The 16992-nt window shown below is 43.0% G+C and overlaps 1 protein-coding gene across 2 annotated transcripts in view; it reads right to left on the bottom strand.

Moving 5' to 3' along the window:
- Positions 1-16992, bottom strand: part of LRMDA (leucine rich melanocyte differentiation associated) — a 1017118-nt gene that overhangs the window by 191608 nt on the left and 808518 nt on the right. For both annotated transcript variants that reach the window (XM_084794314.1, XM_084794315.1), the window contains one exon: positions 5287-5377. In XM_084794314.1, coding sequence (XP_084650440.1) covers positions 5287-5377 — 91 coding nt within the window. The remainder of the gene's footprint in view (positions 1-5286; positions 5378-16992) is intronic.

The following is a 16992-nucleotide window of genomic DNA, read 5'->3' on the forward strand; positions in this document are numbered from 1 at the left end:
TATTCTCTATGTAAATCATGCTGGAATTGTCCTGGCAATTAATTTCAAATATGAATAGATCAGACACCAAGTTTAGGAAGAAGATGCACAGGCAATAACCATGTCAATAAAAACAGTGTACATTGCCAAAGACCAGTGAGGTAGGGTGGTTTTGAATCTTCCAGCAAGTTTTCAAACAAATTTCCTCTTTCTTAGCTTTCTTTCTTCTGCATATTGAAAATCAAGTGCTTAATATGACAAGCAAACTCTTGCACATTTTTGAAGTGGCCGAAGCATCAAGGAGAAAAGTGATTAAGGGACACTCGGGGGACTTTTAGTTAATTCTGCATATTGTATATGCAGAAACGTATGAGTGAGGTCTTTGGTGTCATATCTGTAGGAGACATGGGATGACAGCGGGTGAGCCTGGCGATTGGTTCCATGCACACCGTCTTGTCATGGTATCTTTGCAACTCACTGGAAACTACACTTCCCAGAATCCTCTGTTGTGGCTCATTCTTGGGTTAGAGGACCTCCCCCAAAGAGGCACTGCTATAGGGATTAAATATCTCAAAAGGAGGAAGAGCAGGGCAGTGCCCTCAGGCATGGTGAGTGAAGTTGCTTCCTAGTGAGTTACCACAGAATGACTCACCTGCACCAGCACTCAGTCTCTAGACTGAGAACTGCATTCCTAGGTGGTCCTGATGTCTTCTAAAACCTTCCCACAACCCTTTAAAGTCTCCAGCTTCCCTGCTGGCACCTCATGGTAGCTTTAGCACACTTAGAATTGGATATTTCCAGTCACTACCTCTTCCTGTACATTTACCTCCATTTTGTTGGATACAGTGTGACAGGTAGCCCTTGCTTTGGGTATCCAATGGGGAGGATGAAGGTCAGAGGTAACCTTGGAATCATAGGAACAGATCTTTGGACAAGTACTATTTGTGTCTTTGCTGCGGAGTGGCTCTAGTCAGCCTCTAGCAGTTCTTGCGGTACCCCTTTAAAATGGGGATGATATGTCCCTTTATTCCTACACTTTATAAGGGCAGATTAAGAATAACATGGTTTTGACTTAAATATAAATGGCTTCCCAAAAGACACAGCGGTCTACCCTATGTTCCTGTGACCTCTGCTTCTAATAGCTACCACACAGATTGGCAGTGGCTGCTGTGCTGGAGTGTATCCTGTCCACACAACATATTTGAAGAGCCAGTGATCTTCATAACAGGCACTCGCTGAGAACATCTAGGATTCCAGGAGAGATCAGGGATGTAGCTCAGAGGCCCCCATACTCCCACAATTTGCTGCTGCCTAGGGCACTGTTCTGAGACAAATATGAGGTGGGGTGTGCTACACCCTTGTGCATTCCAGAACGCGAATCTTTCTGAGAATGAAAGCCCTGCTCTGAGAGTATCTTTCATAAGAAAATAGTGTGCTTAATTTATTCAATTCACCCCATTCTCCTCCCTACTACTAAAACAACAATATTTGGCAGATAAGTATTAAAGTAATCATCTACTTGGAAGTCATGTATGGTGGCTTAATAGACTCTGGCAATGAGTCAGCAGATATGTCTCCCATCCTTGTTCGAGCTTCTGGAAGCACCAAGATTGAGGCCACAGGTGAACAAGGCCAGCCCTTCCAATGACTCTGCTCACCCTTGTCACCTCACAGAGCTATTGAAGACAGTGACTCTTCCCCTAGGTTTCCATGACTCAACTTTTGCTGATGGGAGTCAACTTTCTATTACTGTAAGAGATACCTGACACAGTTACTTTGGCTCACAGTTTGGGCGACTTCAGTCCTGGCTTGGCGGGCCCATTGTTCTGGGTCTGATACAAAGCATAAAGCAGGAACCTATGAAAAAGACCCTCACCTCATATCAAAAAGCAAACAGGAAAATAAAGGAATAACTGTGGCTTCAATGTCCCCTTGTGGACACGTCCTAACAAGCCCTGCCGCTTAAAGGCTCCACAACTCCTAATGGCGTCATGGGCTAATGAATCCAGCTTTGAATACAGTGTGCTTTGCAGATACTGACCCAAACCCAGACAAATATATGTTGAGTATTAAGGCCCATTGCCGGGCATCACAGATGTATGAGAAAGTAGGGACAGTGTTCTCTACTTCTCACAAAAGCTGGAATCTAGGGCAAACTAACCAGACATGGATGGAGACAGTAGAATCAAAGAAGCACCTGCCCCCTAGAGATGTGGTGTTCAATCTGATAGCTGGAGAACTGAAGATTGTGGCTGGGGAGGTAGGATTAGCCCTGCCTCTCATAGGGCTTTTATTCATGACTTTTAAGACATATGCACAGAAACATCTCTCACAGAAATTAGAAGATGAACAATTACATTAGGGGCTGGGTAGAAATACGCTAAGTTTTTTTCTCAAGAGATTAAAAAACGCGATATAGCTCAACAGAAAGTTTCACATGGGAAGCAACAAATTCCAGCTCTACACATGATGCCACACAAGATACATGGCATTTATTCAAGTTATGGATGAGATGGTCCAGTCCTTCCACCTCCTGGTCTTCTGCGCATGACTACACATAAGAAAGATGGCGTTTACGTAAGCTATGGATACAATGGTTCAGTCCTCCCGCCTCCTGGTCCTCAGTCTAGGCTTATGGTTTCTTCACGTGTCTCGAGACACGGATTCTGGTCCCGTCAAATTCGACATTGGAAGTTACAGAAAAGGACGAGTGAAAATAGAACGGGCATAGAGAAACAGCAATTTGCGCATGAACATAAACACCTACCCACCAGTTTTTGTAGCTGTTGATGCGGAAGGAAAATAGATTGGGAAGTGGGTGGATCAGCAATTGTTTTCAAATAGAAGCTCTGCTCCAGCTCGGATTCTGTAGATCAAGAATTGGGAAGGATTCTGACAGGAGCAACACAGTTTGCCAGCTTGCCACGGAAAGAGCCTCTCAGCATAGGTACTCACAAGCCATTTCCATTAAGGAATTGATGAGTAGCATTCAAGGGCTTTCCTGATTTATATAATCAGAAGTTTAGAATAATAGCCTTAAATGTAAAGAACATAGCATGGTATTAAGCAGTTTCATTTTGGGTACCAAGACAGCAGTGGCTTTCTTCATGTGGTGGTATATAATTCTGGTCAACATGAAGTATACATTGCCCCTTTCCTCAGTTGGATACTAAACCCACGGCCAGCTTTTGGAAGCTTCTTTGTTTCTCTCTCTGTCTCCTTGTGACCATGTACCCAGAGAACATGGTTACATGACACAGATTCTATTTTCAACGCCCAACTTAAGAACCCAGAAGTTTGGAGGACCAGACAATAATGTATCAGGCTATTTCTAAGTAAGGCTAGGGCATCAGTTATTAGATATCTTTAAATAACTTTTTTTTTAATTTTTCCCATTTTAAAAGCTGTGATGTCAAGTCAGGAGGCTTGATTTACAATCTACTTCCATAATTTTTGCACATTACGAACATTGCTAAAAATATACCCCCAAAACTTGCACTGGAGATAAAACTCAAGGATATAATACTTGCCTGTATGCTTGGGCTCTGTTGGGCCCCAGCATCATATCCCAACACACATATGCACACACACACACATGTATCCATGCACACGTACAAATAATCTGCTATAAGTATACCTTTCTTTAGTCCCCCAAGACTTATATTGTTTGTTTGTTTGTTTTCAGACAAGGTTTCTCTGTGTAGTCTTGGATGTCTTGAACTCATTTTGTAGACCAGGCTGGCCTCGAACTTATAGAGATCCTCCCGCCTCTGCCTCCCGAGTGCTATGATTAAAGGCGTGCACCACCATGCCCAGCTACAAGGCTTACATTTTACTATTAAATTAACAGGTGATATTTGACTCATTCCTGATGAACACCAATCACCTCATCAGACCCTTCCATTGTGAAATCTTGATATCATTTGCAGATGAAGTCTTTGTAAATGGAGTTGGGGTCTCAGAGACTTTAGCCTCCATGCAAGTTACTCAATAAGTTATAAAGTACAATTATCCTTACCACTGTGCCAGAAAACAATACACTTGTAAAAAAACATGAAGGTAATTTTAGAGTGTTTTCATTGTTGCCTGTAGCACTGTTAACTCTGTGACTATTTCTCCTAGTACAGTTTATTCATGGGTGGTCCCTCCCAACAGTGCCAAGAGAAGTGCTCAAGACCTTTAGAGGAGCATCCTCCACAGCAGAGGCTTGCTCAGTCCCTGGGACATTGGCACCCTGGCATCTGTTCCACCTGCCTGAGCAAAACTAATTTTCACAAAGCTGACGCCTGAAGAAGAAAATCACACCCAGATTATAACTAGGTTAACATCTGTGTATAAAGAGTTTTGCTGGTACCCACAAGCCGGCCAATCAGGACAGACTCCTGAAGCTCTCAGTTACTCTCTTTACAGCTTTGTGTAGACTATTAATGCCCCATTATTCGTAGAGACCATAAGGCTGCCACCACTTTTGAAGTTTTTATTCCATCCACACAGCATAGCAAAAGTGACCAAGAGAGCTACTCCTCCTCCAGTGACCCCCTATGGTTCCGTACTGGAGGGCACAGTGTTTAACATGCACAGTGTCCCTCTGCTAAACCTGTCCTTATTTATCCTTGAAACACAGACCCACACTTAAGAAGCAGCGATGTGATCATGGCAGGGTAGAACAGTAAGCAAGCCAGAGCACATGACCCCTTCTTGCCCTCAGCAGTTCCAGCTCAGCCAGTGACATGTTCCTTGGCCCCAGAAGCTGGTTAAGGGACAAGACTTTTGCAAACGATATTCTGCCAGCGTTGTGCTTGTTTTTGAAACTTAACATGTCAAAGGCAGCAACAGGATGTCAATATTAGAGGAACCATGCAAACCAAATTATGCTTTCAGGACCAGAGAAGCCATGAGAAGTCAAGGATCCCTCTGAAGTCGCCAGGCAAACTGAAGGTCCTTTGAGCTGTAATATCGAGTTCACTCTCTTTGAAATTACACATTTCAACTCATATTTGCACACATTGCTTCTTTAACAAATACTGACTCACCCAATGTCTCTCTATTACCATTGCTGCATGGAACGATCTTCTAAGTAATTGTTAAATACTATAATCTTTCTGGCTAGAGGGGGGATTTTGTCTTCCCACATCATGTGGGTTAAACCCTTCAAGTTTGATAGTCCAGGCTTCCCACTCAGAGTCCGAGAAGCGCTAGGCTCCTTATCACAGGACAGGAGCAGTAAGGTCCACAGAGATCCTGCGTGCTGCCTAGCCACGTATCCTGCCTCCAGTCATGGTAAACAACGCAAAGCTAAGGTCCTACCTCGGTGACTGGTGAGCTCTCTGGATGCAGAAGGCAAAGGTGTGTACTGGGGGTGGCCCTCTGGAGAAGCAGCAGCATCCCCTCCTGAAGTCTGTAAGACAAAAAGCAAAGGGTCATCACAGAGAAACAAGCAAAGACCCAGTGCCCCTGTGTACTCAACGCATCTCCTTGGGAATCTGAGTTTGGAGAGAATGGGATCCGCTGGGCCTTGCTCTGCCTGCTGAGATAGAATTCTAGTGAACATAGTAGGGTACAGCAATTTGAGGATGGCTTCGAGATAAGAGGATTTTGTTGTTGCTGTTGTTGTTATGTGGAGCTGAAAGGAGATGAGGGAAAGAAGAGGGGCAGAAGGCAGGAAGTGTTATAAACTAATTCTGTTAAAGGAATGCTCCCAGAAATTTGGACAAAGTCAAATTGGCTGTAAGCAGATTCCTGTGGCAATAATTGTGGACGAGGCTGTGCAGATAAGGGAAATCAGGGCAGGCTTACGTGGACCTAAAGGCACAGAGGCAGAAGAAAGTAAAATATATAAGGCTCTGCATCTGGGCTGCCAGCTAAGTTTAACAACAACCCTGGAGAAACCCCTCTGGAGTTTGAATACAAACTCCAGTATTTGAAATGCCTGTAATCAGAATATTTCATACTAAGCCGTTTGGAATAAGCACAGATATGGGAGGAGGTACATTGAGGATGAGACCCAAGTTGGAACGTGGCATTCATTTGTTCTCTGTATCTCGCACACAGATAAATTTAGTGCTCCTGCATTTTGGTCTGTGGGGCCAGGAGAAGTTTCCACTTGTGGCATCAGGCCAGTGCTCAAAAGGTTTGGGTTGGCAGCATGGTGGATTTTAGATTTTTTTGATTATGGATGCTCAGTGCATGTGATGGCTACCAGTGAGACATCATCAGCTGGGAGGATAACCAAAAGTGGGAATCCATGATGTAGCATCCATCAAGGTGACCTCCGTGACGGGACGAAGCTGGGCACTGGTGTCCCACTGTTTGGGTGGGTTGGGGGGTTACCTATGCTTCTGTAACTGTCCCTTCACACATGCTTTGTAAAGAAGAACAATGTTCTCATTGATTTTGGAACACACACACACACACACACACACACACACACACACACACACACACACCACAAAACTAACCAACCAAAAAAAACCATCATTCAAAGTGCCGGAAGAAAATGGTATATACAATTGTGAGGGTTTGTTTTTGTTTGTTTTTTAATTTTTAACTGTACATCAACAGCTCTTTGGTTGGAACATTGCCTAGTTATCCTGTGGGGAACTGTGTAAAAGGCACCTTGTGCTTGTGGTATTAACCTTTTCCTGACCTTTGTGTCCTTGCAGGCTAATGCAGGAAGAAATTGTGACAGCTGTGACACTCACTCGGAATGGTTACCAATGACCGATATGTTGTTACCTGAAGAGCTTGGCTGGTTTGACATGGAGCACCACTCTCGAACTTAACTGAGACTTCTAAATCAAATGCAACTATTTTTTTTTTAATATCTGAAGAAGAACATCTGCTAGAAGTGAAAACCTAAGCTTTCAACCTTTCCAAAAGCTCCATGAAAAAGTAAATTTCATTAATGCCTCGTTTTTTCTTTCTAGAAGAAGAAATCCATTCTATAAGGCATGTTTACCCTGCTAGAAGCAGGCCTTCTCTGCGAAGAGATTACTGCACTGTGGGACTCAGAACAAGCAGGAGATTAGACCTACTTGCCACGAAACCCTTTAAACTTCATTTCTGACATTTGAGGTGTTTGATTAGGCAGCTTTCAGGGACGACTTACAGAGAGAGGTCTGAACAGAGCAAAATTAGAAGCTCTGTCCCTTGGTGGAATCAGATTTGAGGGAGCACTTGTCCACTTCAGCTAAAAGGCAAACATAATGAACAGAGAGTCTGTCTAAAGCATGGTTCACGTATATTAGAATCAGACAGAGAAAAGTTCAGCCACACAGGAAAGTGTTTTTTAAAGGCTTGCTATACCCCACCCCACTGAACACTAGCAAGCTGCAAATATGTGGTAGAGACGGACACTGAATTCAAATCCAAACCCTACAGTTGCTCCTTGTCTCTACGTTCGGCCTGTGAGGCCTGGAGGCCATTCTACATTTGCTGAAGGACAGATAAAGTGATGAATTGGGACCTTTCAGCACACTTCCTCCAAAGACAGCCCATCCTTTTCTCTTCATCAGTGTTTCTGTTGCATCTCATCCTTTAAAAACAATTAAACTTAAAATATGGACCACCCCACCCCCATTGCCCAGTGCAACCCAATAAGAGTTTCAGGTCATTGTGCTATAGAATTTCTTAGTATTGCTAAACTTGGGTTTGGGCTGTTGATGAACCACTTTTCCTAACAACAACTGGAGAACACACTGCATTCAAGCAAATACCCTCCGACTGCATAGGACATGGGAGCTCTGCGGTGAGAGGAAGAGAGCTTAGTCTTGTTTCCAACTTGTACAGAGGACAGAGATGGCGTGGAGTTTTGTAGCTGTCACTCAGTGCCCAGTGCTTAATTACTTTTCTGTTCATCATTCATTTTTGTGATACAAACTCAATTTGTAGAAAAGAATCCAAAAGAACAATTTGGCAAACTATGTTTTATAGCGGCGGCAGACTCTAAAAATCAAAGATTTCAACTACTTGCTCTTCAGTGAGGCTTTTCTCAAAATGAAAAGCATGGAGCCTCTACAATGTGGTCCACATACATGTTCTCCACATACATGTCCTCCACATACATGTCCTCCACATACATGTCCTCCACATACATGTCCTCCACATACATGTTCTCCACATACATGTTTTCCACATACATGTTCTTCCCATCCTCTCCTCAGATATGCAACTCATAAAGGCCAGGTTAGCATAGAAAGACGCAGACAGGAGAATTCCTTCACTTTGCATGTGACTTGACAAAGGATAGAGAACTCAGCTTGGACTTGAGGCAACACACACATCGCGGCTTGAGGATCAGATAATAAAAGCATAAGCAGAGAACATTTACATAATGTTTTCTTTTATGTGTATTAAGAAGAGATGCCTAAGGTAAGACCAAGGAAACCTGGGCGAGTCTGAATCGTCAGGGCCATAAAGATTCTCGAACCTTTGATTCCTCGCCAGTTTTCCTAAGTGCCGATGGCAGAGATTTGTAACTCCACATTTTGCTTTTATCTTCTGTTAGGGGATATTTGCCATGTCTACAATAAAATACCAGTATTCAAGATACATAAAGAATGTCCTCCAGTCAACAAAAATGCATAATAGAAGATAGTGGGCAAAGGAAATGCCAAGGGTTTCAAAGGAGACCTGAATAGTCAATAACAGAGAGAATTCCATCAGATTTGCTGAAAGGCCATGAGAGCTAACGCAGGATCCGATTCTGTCAGCCACTGTGTCAGCAGACTCAACTGCTAAGATCAAATGCAAGGGGACACAGAGGGACATGAAGGCTGTTCTCTCACCTCTGCCAGGGGAGTGTGCTGCTGGTTCAGCTGACTAGAGCGGTGGATGGTATTCCTGAGGGTGACACCTGGGGTTGCCCTCTACCTCCACATGCCCACATTTTTTCATGTGTGTGTGCATGGACACACACACATACACACACAAGCATGCACATGCACACATGCACACATGCACCCATACACACACACACACACACACACACACACACAAGCATGCACATGCACACACGCACACATGCACATAGACACACATGCACCCATACCCCCACACACACATGTGCACACATGCACACACACACATACGCATGTATGCACACATCACACACACATATGCACACACACACACACATTCATGCACACACACTGATGAAAATATAGGATGTATAGCTAGAGAAACTTTCACATCTAAGTCTGCAAATGGAGGCCTGAGACTTTATTGCTACCGTATTTCTAACCCAAAAAGTTAAAACAACTTAAATAACTGTCAACAAGCAAAGAGAGTCAGGAAAATAGTATATATTTATATGAAAGAATAATACTTAATGTTTACGTGCAATAAGCTTAGTTGGAACATCTCAGTTCAGATAGGACTAAACATTTCTACAGAGTGAAAATGCAAGTGGCCTAATGATAAATGTTGTGCGGTTTTACGTGTGTGTGTGTGTGTGTGTGTATGTGTGTGTGTGTGTGTGTGTGTGTGTGTGTGTGCAACTTATGAAAGTCCTCATATCCACCAGGAGGCACAGGAACTGGATTGCATCTAATAAAGTATGTATCATAGTTATGACTATGGACCGAAGAACAAGTTTGATAGAGAGATCTCAAAACATTAGAAACAACAAATTTAAATGGCGGCTATGTATGCCCTTAATGTTTACATTTTTCCACACTTTTGAAATTAAAAAAAAAAATTTAAACATGAAACCTAATAATACAAAGATTCTTATCTCTAACCCAGGCAATCCTCTATTGCTGTCAACCTCAGGTGATTTTCTAGTACTTATACAATGTATATTAATGCCATCTCTGGTTGTATTTTTGAGGAAACATAGCTCATTTGTATTTCTTATAAAGCCATGGAATATGATCCATAGATAGACAAAAAAAAAAAATCTAAGAATGGTGAAAATGTGTCCTTTATTTCAAGGCTTTAGGTGTCCTAGGCATGTGAGACTTGATGAAAATCTGCCAGTGCACAGGGAGAGTCCCTTGACTATTTTCCCATTCAGAATTGGAACGCTGCTAACAGTCTTTTTTTTGCTTATGTGTTTATTTGGGGGGCTTTTTTTGTTTGTTTTGTTTTGTTTTGAGACACAGTTTCTTTGTGTAACAGTCCTGGCTGTCCTAGAACTTGATTTGTACACCAGGCTAGCCTCAAACTCACAGAGATCTACCAGCAAACCAAGATCTCTAACATTTAAAAAAAATCACATCAACAGTGGTTAACAGCCACCAGGACATTGTAGGAGGCAATTTCCATCACTCAGGAAGTTTCTTGTCCAAAGGAAACGCCACCCCCAAATTCTATCAGTCAGAAACAAAAGCCAACATTCCTCAGGAACTTGTAAAGTAGGTCCCCCTCACTGGAAGAAGGGACAAATGGCTACCTATTATACCTATTAGTGTGCCAAAGCAGGTGCTGCTCTCCAGGCTCCCCCAGTATGGCAAGTAACTATGCCATATTTCAGAAGAAGATCCAAGTCCCTCTCACCTCTTCCCTTATCCTAGACGTATCCATCTCATGGGCTTCCCTCCCCACAGCTACCTATTCTCCTTGTAAGTCTGGTATTTCAGCTACTCACTCTCTTGTTCTCACGCTCAGCAGCACCCCCTCTCCCCTCCTGCCCCCACCCCTCATCTCTACAATAAAAAGCTTTCCCTTAACCATACCGCAGAGGAGCCATGTCAACAGTTAATTCAGGAAGGAGGCCAGAGCTTTGGGAGCCTTGTAAAAGATTCAGCGAAAGTCCAGCACCTTCTAGGAGAGACGTGTAGAGTGAGAAAAATCTCTCAGTGATTACAGAAAATGAATGGGCTTGAGTGAATGTGTGACACTCAAGGCTCTGCCCAAATGAGTGTGTGCAGTGACCGCCGCAGCTCAGGGCGGGCATTCCTGAGCATCATGGTGCATGCTACAAAGGACAGGAGCAGATATTTTGCAGGCTTCAGAACAAGGCGGGGGCAGCTACAAAGTTGTTTAGTGGCCATAAATCTCTGACTATTTTTCACAAAATACCATAGAAGACCACAGCTCCACAACTCATCCCCCATCACTCAGCTCAAGTGGAGTTCTTTGGCATGCTCACTCACCCCTAAATCATAAGGCACATAAAGTGATCCTGGGCTGGGAAATTTGTCAGCCTCTTTCAAGTAGAAGTAATCTTCACTTCTCATCACAATTCATTCCCTGAAACCACGGCAGAAAGCTGACTCCTCTAAAAACATTTAGTTTTCTTCTCAAAAGAAAAGGCACCGGTCCTTTAGTTATCAAATATTTAGTAATCATTACTAGAGGCCAGGCCTGAGCTGAGGCTATCACGAAAAATGAAACGAGGAACTCAGTTACATTCTTGACGTGTATGTGTATATATATATATATATATATATATACACACACACACCCTGATTAATAGTGGCCATGAAGAGTCATCAACTCCTAACAAGAACCCCATAAATACTCGAGGTTGACACCTACGCAAGATAACCGTAGCCATGTTTGTATGTGTTTCTTATTCATTGTAAAGCTGAGTTTTCAAAAGGAACTGTATTAACTTTCTAAAATGAGCTATACTCTTAGCCCTTGTACCCAACTCAGTCCCAGGAAAACAAGAGGAAGACAAGGAATGATGGTTGGCTAAATATGACACTTTAAAGTCAAAGACAAGACTATGTATCACCATTGTAGTTCAAACTGCTCAGAATAGGATGAAGATCCAAGCAATAAGTCACAGAAGTGAAGGACCATCCTGACGGCTGAGGCTTCCAGCCTTGTTTACAAATGACCCTGCCATGCCATCTAGCATGAAGCCAGAATTTCCGCACCAGTGATGGAGAGATGGGATTGGTATCATAGACAGATTTGAGATCAGGGACATTTATGTCTTAGCAAAGACAGAAGTCAAGAAAAGGGGAAGACAAAAAACAAGAAGCAGTGATGAGATTTAATCCACGAGAGGGTGGTAAGAGTCTGGCAGAAACTGGGCACTTAGCTGAGAGAGGGAGAGGAAGGTGATTCAGGTCAGAAGTGGGCAGAAAAGAGGCAGAAGACAGTTTGTGCCAAAGGCCTCTCTGGAGAAGAAGGAAGCCCTTTGAAGCCAACAGCCTGAAGCACTGCATTTGATTTTATCTGATCTACAGGGGCCCTAGTTCTGCCAGTAACCCCAGAGGGCATCTGGCTGGGACCAGCAGTTCACAAATATTTATGGGGAGGGAGGGATTGAAGACCAGCTGCAGGAAAGAAAGGAAGGAAAGAAATGATACGGCTCTAGGTGTTTGTGAGCCGCTTCTCAGTCAACCCACAGAATGAAAACCACTGTGGCTCCCAGAACATGCTTAGCAGATGCAAAGGAATACAAAAAGATTTAAAAATCTAAGTATTAGGTAACAAAGTCCCCCCCCAAAAAGATGTAAGTAGTAAATATAAAGGAGACAGAAATATACTCTATGTACAGAAGCAAACAAAACAAAGCAAAACCAAAAACCAAGAACCAAAACAAAACAAAAAAACCCCACCAACCTCCTAAGTTCCTCAGACAGCATCCAGAAACTTTTGAAGAGAGAAGACCATTGTTCACTGGCTTGGAACTCACAGTGTAGGTTGATCTGGCTGGCTGGGAAGCCTAAGGGATTTGCCCACCTCAGTCTCCCCAGTGACAGAATTTTAAGTATGTAACCTTGTGTCCAAGTTTCTTCTAATGTAGATTCTGGAAATCAAACTCACATCCCCATGCTCACCAGAGCGTGCTTAACAGAGGAGGAAGAGCATTAGGAGTCAAGGGGGAAGGAGAAGGCAGACGAGGACGTGAGGGGACAAAGTGTGACTTAGGAGTTGGCATTCCTTGAGCATATACTAAGAGTTCTTGTTAACTACTTGGCTTTCTGATATGCAAGCTGTGTCCTCGAAAAATTGAAAAACTGAGACAGATAAAATAGGCAACCCATTCAGTACTGTGCAGCTCTTAAACCAAACCTTGGGAGAAAGAGCAAGCTGGCCCGAACCCCAAACTAAGCTATAACCCATACCTACAACTTCTCTGCAAAGGAGCCCTCAGAGATTATTAGCCCCAGCTACAGGCTAGTACGCCTCTCTACCTCCATCACTGTCCACAGGGCCCACTGATAGTCTCAGGTGCAGACCTCTGAAGCTCACAGTTCAGAAGTCAGATCGTAAATTATAGGACCTCAGAAAGCAACTCCTCAAAGCACCGAGAAAGGACTATCAATAAGGAAGAATTCATTAATAGGATGAGTAATTTTAATAAAAGGAGAGCACCCTATTGAGAATCTATCATAACCTACCCAAAACAGTATGATGGAGCAGCAGTCAGTACTGCTGCTTGTTATTTCTTGTTGCAAGAGCTCATTTGTGTAATACATGCAAACTAGAGCACAGTCAGAAAGGAGCCGTCACGCCTGTAGGTGTTATCACATCTCTTAGGAAGTAGTTACATGCCGCCCTCCCACTTATCTCTCTATAGCCTGGGAGGTGGCACCTTCCTTACAGATAAGACAACTGGGATTCAAGAGGGGCCAGATAATTGGTTAAAGAGCACCGAGTCAGTCAGTGAAGAGTTTGGAAGCCTGAGCAGCTCATCCTGATTGCCAGGGCTGGGTGGCAGCACTGTACAGTCAACGGCACCTGGAAAGGCATCCCTCCTGGGCGTACGTAGTGAATGGGGGAGAGCAGGTGACACAGCTGCAGTGAGCAACAGTTCAGTCCATGCTAAGATGCAACAGGATTTATATGCAGATATATAAATGAAACTGTCATCTTATCTAGTAATAAACTGATTAACAGTGCTATGAAGGCACGTGAGTCTTTCTGCTGTTTGGCTTTTGCTAGAATTGGTCTTTACCAGCTCACAAAAGCCAATAGCGGGTCTCCACAAACGTCCTTGGGCTACTGTGACCCGGATAGTGAAACTTACATTACATTTACCTACAACTGAATATATTCTCTTAATTGCTTCCTAATTATACCACAAAATGTCACTATTATTTACGCTCTTGAACTTATGTGGCTCTGCTGCAGCTACCTGATAGTCTCTCTCTCTCTTCCCAATTCTCCAGTGGCATCACCTTGGTGACTCAGTGTGGGTTATGACGGCAAAATGTAGAGGGAAAATATTTGTATATTTAGGGTTTGTGGATTAGGGTTTGATGTATCAGCCTGCTGCTTTCCGAAATCTAAGAAGGAATGGAGGAAATATTAAAGACACAGACTAAACACAATAGAGTTCCTTGTCTATAGCCATTAATTATGACCAACATAAAAATTTGAAGAAATAGCCAGCTGATATCCAAAAGCCATTTCCAGCTGGGTAGAGCAGCGGCTGGAGTTGATGAATGACTAAAGTTGTGATGTGCTCATTAAGATAAAGGAACAAACACCCGCCTGCACTCCTGTCAGAGGTACTCTTGCTATCAAATTACAAGTCCAGATATGGCCAGCAGATACCAGAGCTTGGCCTAAATCATTCAAAGTGTCTCAGAGAATCAAGCAGCTGTAGAAAATTAGGGTTGAATATTACGTTTAACTTCTACCAACTGTGTTCTATATAAATTTATGTATACACATGACATATTCATACATTTTACACAAAGGCCTGGTTGCTAAGCATTTACACACACACACACACACACACACACACACACACACATATATATATATATATATATATATATATATATATATATATATATATTACATATCTTCTATCCAGTAACATAAAAAGCATGCTTGGAGTAGAGACAAGGGGAAATTTTATTTTTATTACCAAGAAATAAAAATGACAACAACAATAATGATGATTATGACTATGGTGGTAGTGGTTGGAGGTGGTGGTGGTGATGATGGTGATAATAATAATCTAAGTTTCATGAACTGGACCCTTGACTGATGCAAAACTTGTATACTGTCTTCTCCATTTTCTCTGTTCAGCATTCCCAGGATTTAGAGATGGGGTCCATCTGGCTGTTGGATTTTAGGCTTTTTACCTAAATTACTTAGGTCATACTTTTCTTGACTGTAAAATACAATGATAACAAGAGTTATAAGCAGAAGCAGGAGAAAAAGGAGGAGGAGGGGAGAGACCAAGACACAGTGGGTACTTTGTGCCCAGAACTGTGTTTAGCACCTTCCCAAGTAGTAATTCGTCCAGCCTCCAGCTGTACCCTACAGTTGCAACTCCCAGTTTTGCTTTATAGACAAGGAAGCTGAAAACTAGACAAATTAGGAAACTGGACCAAGACCTCACTTAGGTTTTTGAGTTACCATAGTTGCTGGAGCTGGGGAACAAATCTAGGCAGTTTTCCTCCAGTGGCCACTGCCTGAACTAGTGAGATGTATACAGACCCTCCTCCTGAGGAAGGCCAATATCAAATAAAGAGGCACTGATCGTCACTACCACTTGTGACATACTAACCATGGCTTCTTTTTGTTTCTCTAACATTGGGCCCCTACAACCAGACTCAAAGCATCTGAGATACGAATACACACAGCTGCTCTCACTCTTCATAGTGGCCACCTGCAGCTGTAATGCTTGCTCAGTGAAAGCACTTGACTTCTCATTGAGCCAACAGCAACTGGGGTCCTTCTGAGAGTAAAACCAGTGAGGCAGCTACCCTGGTAACCAAAATCAGTCTACAGATGCACTGCACAACTGCAAAGGACTAGCCACCTTCAGCAAATCACTACCCATGGCATTTCCCATCTGGCTCTGTAGGGCTGTCCTAGAAATAATATTATGTCATGGTAGTCCCACAGGCTTGATTTATTTTGGCTCAAAAGAAGGAACTCTTGCCTCATGTGTCTCTCTTCCTCTCACAGAGGTTTTTATTTTTATTTTTCCCCCCCTTCTTCTTCTCGAGGCCTGAGGGTCAAGTTCTGTCCTTGGAACCAAAGTAGTTTTCCAAAATGAGGTGAAGCCAGCTCTGTCAAGCTGGGCCAGAGCTGCTGTCAGAGCCTTTCCCAAATACATCAGACCCTCCGCTTGTAAAAATAAATTGATACCAATGCACGAAATTTATTAGGAGATGACAGCCCGGTTCATAATGGAAATATGGAGAAAACATCATCCTTCAAAGATGACAGTTTATTCATCATGCCTCAGATTCCTGAGATAGAAGCAGATGCTGTCACATGCAATCCGCTGAGGACACATCTTGGGTTTCCTTATGACAGGAAACTGAAATAATCCAGAAGAAGGGAAGGACTTGTGCTGCCCTTAATGTGCTTGGCCATATATTTTCAGCATTACGGAAGGACCACGGGGCCAAGGCAGTGAGTGATGGAAGAAGTCAGGCGGTGGGAACTCTCAAAGGTCTCTCTCTCCTTCTCTCTTGGGAGTGATGAACTGGGGCAGAGGTCACAGAGGGGTAAAGACCACTGTGAGTGACAGCAAGGCCCTGCTATGCACAAGCAAAGCCAACAGGTGGCACAACAGTCCTGAGTACAGGCTACAGCTGGCTCTGCCTGACGTTTAGGGACCAGGTCATCTTGCTCTACACACTCTGCTCAGCTTTTTATATCTATTGATAAACTTGAGACAATTTAGAAGGGCCAATTTAATGATGGATCAATGCAAGAATATTTCTAGGGATCACAAGGGGCCTGCTTCTCTGCAAGCTTAATGAGGCAACCTCCTGAACCTTGTATGAGATAATTGTGTGTTGTGTTAAAAGCTCTTTTGGAAAATGTAACCGTGGTGGTAAATTAGAAGGAAATGAACATGGTATTAGAGGAGAAAAATTTTCATTGTCAATTTTGTGAGGTTTAAACGTATTTATATTTGAGTCTGCATTCTTTGGAGGTTCAATTATAGTTATTGTAGCTAGAAAATTTTGAACCAATTTATTTTTAAATACTTATGTATTCATTTATTTATTGTGTGTGTGAGTGTGTGTGTGTGTGTGCGTGTGTGTGTGCGCCTTTATGAGTTTATGTGCACCACATATGAGTAGGAGCCTATGGAAGCCAGAAGAGGGCATCAGATCCTATGGAACTGGG

The sequence above is a fragment of the Acomys minous genome (assembly GCF_964271855.1).
Source record: "Acomys minous genome assembly, chromosome: 9".
NCBI classification, from domain to species: domain Eukaryota; kingdom Metazoa; phylum Chordata; class Mammalia; order Rodentia; family Muridae; genus Acomys; species Acomys minous.